The 8,481-nt window shown below is 36.8% G+C and overlaps 1 protein-coding gene across 3 annotated transcripts; it reads left to right on the top strand.

Annotated features, from left to right (window-relative positions):
* Positions 1–2,464: 2,464 nt before the first annotated feature.
* Positions 2,465–7,792, top strand: LOC107731208 (tumor necrosis factor receptor superfamily member 5-like). 3 transcript variants are annotated; one of them, XM_016542219.1, is made up of 9 exons: positions 2,465–2,565; positions 4,459–4,525; positions 4,649–4,774; positions 4,857–5,012; positions 5,158–5,245; positions 5,326–5,513; positions 5,599–5,651; positions 6,048–6,091; positions 6,583–7,792. In XM_016542219.1, the coding sequence occupies exons 2-9, from the start codon at positions 4,513–4,515 to the stop codon at positions 6,641–6,643; spliced, it is 729 nt and encodes a 242-aa protein (XP_016397705.1). In that variant the 5' UTR covers positions 2,465–2,565; positions 4,459–4,512; the 3' UTR covers positions 6,644–7,792. The 3 variants fall into 3 exon arrangements, with proteins under 3 accessions (XP_016397705.1, XP_016397703.1, XP_016397704.1); XM_016542217.1 differs by having other exon boundaries at positions 4,056–4,525; XM_016542218.1 differs by having other exon boundaries at positions 3,776–4,525.
* The last annotated feature ends 689 nt before the right edge of the window (positions 7,793–8,481 follow it).

The following is an 8,481-nucleotide window of genomic DNA, read 5'->3' as shown; positions in this document are numbered from 1 at the left end:
ATAGAGAGCGTGGGTCCCGTATAACCAGACCCGATAGAATCTGAAGAAATAGCGGGACTCAATAACCATTTATGCGTATAGAGCTTACTACTCCTCAGAGCAGAAGCACAAAGGAGGGGTTTGAAGAAATAAGCAATGAATGCAGAGCGCATCCAACTCCCTCGAGAGCTGAATGCGCTTGCTCTTCACCACACACACACAGCACGCAAGCCGTTTGAAACTGCAGGTATCAGAGCAAAGCCTCTGGCGAGAAACATGCACTCCTAGTCGTGTTTAGCTTAACGCTAACATAAACAAACGGTCAGTGAAGATGAAGAAGAGGATGACGTGTTCTCCCAGTGCCTATTTATACTATGGTCGCACCAGTAGTGACGTCATAGGCTTTCGCCGGCCAATGTTATTGTCGAATTTATTTAATACACGAGTTTCACAATTTGAGTTGAATTACTGAAATGAACTTTTCCACGACATTCTAATTTATTGAGATGCACCTGTATGCTTCAGACACCGGTCACACGGAAGGTGTTCCCCATAGCGACCCCTAGAGGACGCTGTTCGAAGTTCCCTTGAAAGGGAACAGCCCACATTCTGCACTACATAAGTCTTCTAGAGCAGAGCATTGTTATATGGTAGGCATTTTACTTTAGTGATATTAAACTGTCCCTCTATGTAAAGAGATGTGTAAAAATATTATTTACAAATTTCCATATACACCAGGAAAGACAAATTATAATGTAAAGAATATGACTGTCATTCATTAATGTTAATGATAATAATAATTTAAAAAATCTGTATTGTGTTATATTTGTATGTTAGTAAGTGGTGTTAAAAACAGCTCTAATGAGCTGGTGGGTTTATGGTGTGGTGGGCTGCTCTGTGCCAAAAAAGTCCAGGGCCACTTTTTAGCCCCAGTCCGCCCCTGACTATCTTGCAAATTCTCCCATGACCCATCATGAAAAACAAAGTGCAGATGATGTAAGTAAGAGACTTTTCACAGTGTAGACAAATTCATTGATATTAACGGGAGTAATAATGGGAGTTTATTGAGAGTGCTTAAACTTGCGCTAGACAGTGATAATATGATAATATAAATGTTTTTTTGCTCACTTTCGGTATTATTTATTCGCTGTTTGAATAACCATGTAAATTAAATTAAATAATGAAATCATTTTTAAACTTACAATGTTTTTATTAAACTGTGATCATGTTAAAAATAAATTCAGTCAGATAAATATTTTATGACATGACACACATATCCGGTGCTTGTCTTAAAAAGCATATTTAATACCATAGACTGGGGAAGTCGTGGCCTAATGGTTAGAGAGTCGGACTCATAATCCAAAGGTTGTGGGTTCGAGTCTTGTACCGGCAGGGATTGTAGGTGGGGGGAGTGAATGTACAGCACTCTCTCCCACCTTCAACACCACAACTGAGGTGCCCTTGAGCAAGGCACCGAACCCCCAACTGCTCCCTGGGCGCCGCAGCAAAAAATGGCTGCCCACTGCTCCGGGTGTGTGCATTCACTGCTGTGTGTGTGCACTTAGGATGGGTTTAATGCAGAGCACTAATTCCGAGTATGGGTCACCATACTTGGCCATTTTATAAAAACATGGACGTAGTGTACGTGACGTCACCCGTTGAATTCTGAAGAGCTTTTTTGAAGTCCAAAGTGGGCGGAGCCGGTCGTCGCCATCTTGGCAGCGCGTCACCGCGCGTCACTCCCGGATAATCGAAAATGGGCAAAGAGGCTGGCGCTGAGGTGCTCAAAGTGTTCAACGGTCTGTTAGTACAATTAACCGCACAACAAGACATTTTATTTGATAATTTTAAGAAATAATCACGAAAATAACCCACAGACTGAATAAAACAAAAGCAGAAACACGCAGAGATGCCAAGTTCAGCGGCTGATAGAGACAGCAACGTCAATCCACCTGTCACTCAAGTGGCCACATTATTAATATAATTTAAACGGATGAGTTATAAAAAAATTTACCCCCCTATGGAGAGTCCATGGGATTGACTCCCTTTTGCAGCCAGCCTCTAGCGGCCAGTCGATGAATTACAGTTTAAGTCACTTCCTTGTTGGCTTCAAGAGAGAGAGCGAGAGGTTGCCGCTCGGTTAATACATTACACAATTACATTAGACTACTTTTAGCCTTACAGGAGCTGGTTCATTGCCTATGTTGAATCATCTGATGCGGTTTCTCAGTCCGTAAAACAAACAAGTACACAGAGACCAAACTGTGCTGGATGAAGTGGACAAGCAACTACAAAGAACTGAAACAAAACACTGCATTTTGAAAGTGAACTTTAAAAAATTCAGCTACTGCTTTGCTGAGTCCTGTCACGCCGAAAGGGTCTTTGCGTCCAACCGCTGTTTTCCAGCTGTTGCGTGACAAAAATGACGCCGCTGTATCACATATAGCCTCAACCCTCCTGCTTGCGTCATGCCCATGTCCTCAGATAATCTCTTGTTGATCCATACACTGCCTTCAGAACGCATAAACCAGGAAGCAGGATTTTTCCTTCGTTTCAAAAGAATTGCTCTCCAAACTAACTTCCGCGGTAAGATCTTTTTTTTTTTTTTTTTTTACATGTCGTGACTGTACTTGATTATAGTCCATACAGTAGCCTAAATGTTCTGTATAAATATCATGACAAAGGTTCGGCTTAGCGAAACACTTTTCGTCTCTTATACAATCTCAATGCTTTATATGAGGAAAATAAATTAAATAAATGAAAATGTAAATACTCTTAATAGCCTAAGTAATACTAAATTGAGTACAACTTAAAAAAGTAGACTGATTATTTGGCTTGTTTCAAGTTAAGTCGTTCATTAGCCTATTTATAGCTATTTATTCATTATTACATAAAGTAAATTTATGGTTTTAAAATGTAAGTTGTCCTTATTGTATCAAGTGATATAGAGTAATTATGATTAATTTATTTATTAACTTGTTATTTTTTACAGTTGTATCAAGCAATATTGACATGGTCTCAAAGTGTTCATCCTGTGTTTTCTATTGAAATGAAATAATAAGTGCTAATATTTCCACATAGTGAGGTAGATATGTGGGGGCGTGTTAGAACGAGCCGTTTTAGGGCGGCGTGGCAGAGTCTTAACTTTGATAAAGAATATCTCTTTGGTTTTGAGACTTTAGTCTTTACAACTTCAGGGATCTTATCTATGCACAATCAGCTTGTAACACTCCAAAGAGAAAGGAAAACTTGAAATCGCATCATATGACCCCTTTAATGGAGAACAATGGAGTTCTTGTTTCTTGGTATTGATCATGTGATTTCTCAGTAAATGAAACAAAGTACACTTGTGGCCTAACAATAACACACCTGAGAGTTAGGTGTTTCCCAGAGTGTTTGTAGGTGAAAATGAAACCATTTTGCACCTTTATGTTTGTTTTCAAACATAACCTTCAAACGTATTGTCACGCTTGTCCGTAACAACAACGTTTCAGTCAAATATTAATTATAAGTTTTAACTGTGTTCATTACCTGTCTAGTAATGTGTTTATGCTGATGAAAAAATTAGGACCCACTTTATATTAAGTTGCCTTAACAACTATGTACTTCGGCTAGGGGAACTCATATTAATGTTAAAAAACCTCATAAAGTGAAATTTTCATGCCATGGGACCTTTAAGGCCACTTAATATAAAGTGGGGCCAAAATTTTTTGTCTTTTCACATCTTTTATCATGTGTCATTATATTTATTGAGTTTGTTCATGCTTTTTATGCCATTTTATGTTTCATGCTTCAGAACTGTGACATAATTTCCAGTAAGGGAGCATAGTGAGCATCGATGCTCCCTGGTTTTTGTGGTGGAATTTTTCAGGGAGCAAACACTACAGTACACTGGAAGGATTTTGCGATTGAGACAACCCTTAAAATGGCTGAAACCCTGATCAGTGCATTGAACTATGGAGCTCATTGAGACACCCATTATATCAGCTCCTAAATCAACTGCCTGTTCAACTGTTTCAAGTGGAGACATGCAGTGTGTGAACTGATACTGAAAGAAATCTAATCTTGTTGTTTAGGATCTGAATGATTTATACCAGTGAACCTAAAGACTCCACAGATGATGAGGAAACCAAAAGGGCATCATATTAATTACCTCAACCATCCTTCATATGTTGATGAACTGAACCTCAGCATACACAAATTTTACTGTGGATTGCTTTTCTTCTTTCTGCACTCGCTGCTCTCAAGTTTGAGCCTACAGAGCCTGATGGCATCACAAGGTGGAGAGAAACCAATGTATCTATGACCAACAATTCACTACTTCATCTAATGTGTTGTTGAAACCATAACGGAGCTTATGAAGTCTGGAGAAGAAACGTTTGACTCTGCTTTAAAAAAAAAAACTGTCTTGCACTTTATGTGAACATGATCAATTTAGGGATCATGTTATTCATTGCTGCTACTTTGAACTTCAAACAGTGTTTCAGTGCGTGTGCTCGTGCTGAATATGAGATACTTGGAGAATGCTGCCCCATGTGTGCACCAGGTACAGTATACATTGTTTAGCAGCAGTGTAGTGTGACCCAAAGAAACATTTTTTTTTTTTTATTGTAATATTTAATTCTTCCATGAAGTGTCCCTTCAATGAGATTTTTAAAAACATTTTTAGGAAACCATGTTTATTGGCATTGTACTGTAGACACAAGCACAACTTGTGTTCCATGCCCTGCATCAACTTACATTGATGAACCTAATAGGTTGGATAAATGCTTTCCCTGCTCTGTGTGTGATGCAGGTATGTATTTCAAAATGAAGATTTAAAATATAGAAATTACTTCTAGTACATTTGTTTATATAAGAACGCATTTTTTTCACAGCACTAGGTCTAAGAATAAAGAAAACTTGCACACGCTCTGCAGATACTATTTGTGAGCCATTGGAGGGATTCTACTGCACTGAGCGAAAGAAAGACAGCTGTAGATTTGCTGTGAAGCACTCTGAATGTTACCCTGGACATTATGTCAAACAAACAGGTGAATATTTTCAGAAAACAATGGCCATAGAGTGGAAGGACAACTAGCTTTACTAAAAATATTGACTTAGAAACAAGAACAATACCAGTAATACTTGTAATGATAAACTCCCATTAATACAGTCATTATCTTAATATCCTTACAGGAACAGCATTTACTGATACTGTATGTGGTAACTGCATGGAAGGGACTTACTCTAATGGCTCTTTCACTGCCTGTCGACCACATTCAAAGTGAGTGATTAACATAGAGTCACAAGTCTTAAAATATATTCTAATATGACCAGATATGCTAACAATGTATACATTTATAGTTGTGAGATTAAAGGCCTTAAAGGAATAAAACCAGGAACAATATCATCTGATGTGGAATGTGGGAAGTCAGTTCCAATTGCTATCATTGTTGGAGTCGTTGTTGGAGTCATTGTTGGTGTTTTGGTGACAGCTGTTGGGATAAAAATCTATTGCAAAGTTAAACAGAAGAGACAGGCTTTTGACAGAAGACTGTAATTATTACAAAAATATATGTATACAAATAAAACGTTAAGGTGTTGTGCAAGTGATAATATACTTGTTTTGTGTTTTAGGTATAATTTTTTGCTCAGTACCAATACAAGAGAGTGATGGTCAGTGTGAACCAGTAAGTGAAAAATTAAACTGTGTGCATGATAATATTATATTTGTTTGTATTTTAATTATTATTATTAGTATTACTATTATTAAACATTTAAGAATACAAATTAACATTTAGTGCGTTAAAGGGGTCATATCACAAGGAAACAAACTTTACATGTTATTATGGGATAAAAGAGTTCAGTTTATCTTGATTTTTGCTGTATGCTTTGCAAACAGACTGTAACCCCACAGATACCATCACAGCCAGCAAAGCACCCCTTTATAACATGAGTGCACAAAGCAAAGTAGAGTAATTTGGAAAAATCATGCAAAAATTGTATATAGATATCATAATACTCTGGTATTGTGCTGTGTCAAATGTGGATATTGAGTAATTTTTAATGAAATTAACTTTTCACAGACATCACCAGACTCAGTGACCCCTCTTATATTCAACACTAGTAGGTAAGAGCCTTCTACTTCTAAAACCTTGCTCTATAGAATAGAACAGTCTCCAAATTTCAGAACAGGCTTCTTAGCAGGTATCAAATATGTTTATTTGCTAAGTAAAAGGAAATGAATAAATTCAGTAAAGTCAATAAAAGAACTTGATTTTGCCTTCTTGCATGCTACCACTATGCTTTGCTGGAATATTTCAGTAAATAGGTGCAGATGAGTAATATATATTTTACTGGTTATGCAAGTTGCTTACAAGTTAGAGCAGGTTCATTTTTGTTAATCTTGCCCTGGTTGTTATTCCCACTTGGAATGAAGAGCTTTGAACGTTATATGAATGTTTTAACATCTGCCAAATGCATAAAAGTAAAATAATTATTCTGGGCTTAAGTCGTCATATCAGTTGTTTGGGTAAATATAAGCCAGCAAAATGTAAACATGCAAATTTGGTGCACCTTTAAAGCAGCACATTAAACTAAATTGTGATTTTATCATTTCAGCCCTTTACATCAATCAGCTGCCTGTTCTGTTTCAAGAGGAGACATGCAGTGTGTGACCTGATATTGAAAGAAATTTAATCTTGGTCTTAAGGAATCCAAAAGCTCTACCAAAGAACCTGAAGACTCCATAAACAGCTGATGAGCGAATCTAAAGGGCTTCTTCTTAATTACCGCTTCTATTCTGTGGTGAATGGTAAATGGAAGAGCTGTCAGTCTGAGCGATCAATACAGCACGCTCTCACTGTAAAGCAGGTCTTTATCGTCCCTACCCACTATACCCACCCATCATACCTGAGATCCACTTTCCATTGGTTGAACTTAAAAGACGTTGGAACTCAAAGAAAGTTGGAAAACACTGCATCATCATTATAGTGAAGCGATCGGATCCCGTTTGTCTTGCAGCTCTTGCAAAGCAGCATGGAATGCCATGAGGATCACCTCAAGATCTACACATTGTATTATGTTGTGTTTATTTGACTCGAGAACACCTGCTCTAAATAAATATATGTGATTTGGTTTAGTAATGTTTGTTGAAGTTACAAACCAAAATGCAGCCCAAAAGCAGCATGTGTACTGTTTACATGTACTTGGTATTGTCTACCTGAAACAATGATTCTTGTTGAGACCTTTTTCCTCTTTCAACCAAAACCAATAATGGTGGTTTTAGGTCTAAATTTGGTCTTATTTTTTATCTCATGTATTGGATAATTATGCACTTTAGTTTGAAAGTGGGCACTGATGTCCACCCTATATCACCAAGGTCCACTCACTTTTCAACTTCTGGCATTGCCACTGCTGTGGACTGCTTTTGTAACTTCTTTTTGGACTCCTTGCTCTCAAGTTTGAACATGCAGAGCTTGACAACATCACTAGCTGGAGACTAACAATCCAGGACTAGATGTGTTGAAGAAACCAGAACAGAGTTTATGCACTTCATATGAACATGATCAATTTAGGGATCGCATTATTCATTGCTGCTACTTTGAACTTTAAACTGTTTCAGACTTGTGCTGAATATGAGATAAATGGAGAATGCTGTTCCATATTTCAGGTACAATATACATTGCGTAATATTTGCTTTTGCCTGACAACTGTATTAGTAACAGCTCAAAGACTTTTTCAACATTTATTAAGCAAACAAAATTAAGTTTTTCAAATCACAGTTCCAATTTCCAGTGTAGCTTACAGATCAAACATTCTAAACAATAAAATTATTATATTTTTATTTTCTTTCCTAAGAAATAAATATTAAGAATATTTTGTATTCTTAAATCCAAAATAGGCTATTCCTTTCTTTACTCTTGATATTGTTCTTAAAATAAAATCTAATAATTTAAATTCTTCAAAAGAATTTTGAAACTTGTCTTAATTAAGGTAAGATGATATACATTTATTGGGTTATTTCAAATTAATTGTTGTTATTAAGGACTGAAGAAGTCTGGAGACTAAACGTTTGCCTCAGCTTTCAAATAAACCCCCTATTGCATGTTCACTTTAGGGTTATTTATTGCTGCTACTCTGAACTTTAAACTTTGAACAGTGTTTCAGCGCTTGTGCTCATGCTCAATATGAGATAGGCCTAAACTTGTGCTCATGCTCAATATGAAATAACTGAGATAACTTTCATATATTCTAGATTCATTACATGTAAAGTAAAACATTTCAAAAGATTTTATGTTTCAATTTTGATAATTAGAGTTTACAGCTAATGAAAGTAAAAAATCCAGTATCTCAAAATATTAGAATATTTCCTAAGATCAATAAAAAAAGGATTTGCAAAACTGAAACGTTCAAGTTCTTTAAAGTATGTTCATTTATACACCCAATACTTGGTCGGGGCTCCTTTCGCACAAATGACAGCATCAGTGAGGTGTGGCATGGAAGCGATCAGCCTGTGGC

This window comes from Sinocyclocheilus rhinocerous, unplaced genomic scaffold, assembly GCF_001515625.1.
Source record: "Sinocyclocheilus rhinocerous isolate Xijiao unplaced genomic scaffold, SAMN03320098_v1.1 scaffold1600, whole genome shotgun sequence".
In the NCBI taxonomy this organism is placed as follows: Eukaryota; Metazoa; Chordata; class Actinopteri; order Cypriniformes; family Cyprinidae; genus Sinocyclocheilus; species Sinocyclocheilus rhinocerous.
The sequence above is the reverse complement of the archived record's forward strand: the minus strand, read 5'-3'. Positions and strand labels throughout refer to the sequence as shown.

What these genes read in the sequence shown, in the direction of transcription:
- LOC107731208 (XM_016542217.1), top strand. Translation starts at nt 4,405, where the DNA reads ATGATCAATTTAGGGATCATGTTATTCATTGCTGCTACTTTGAACTTC. An exon ending in ACATTATGTCAAACAAACAG is followed by an intron (nt 5,013 to 5,157) that starts GTGAATATTTTC and finishes ATATCCTTACAG; the next exon opens with GAACAGCATTTACTGATACT. An exon ending in CTTATATTCAACACTAGTAG is followed by an intron (nt 6,092 to 6,582) that starts GTAAGAGCCTTC and finishes TTATCATTTCAG; the next exon opens with CCCTTTACATCAATCAGCTG.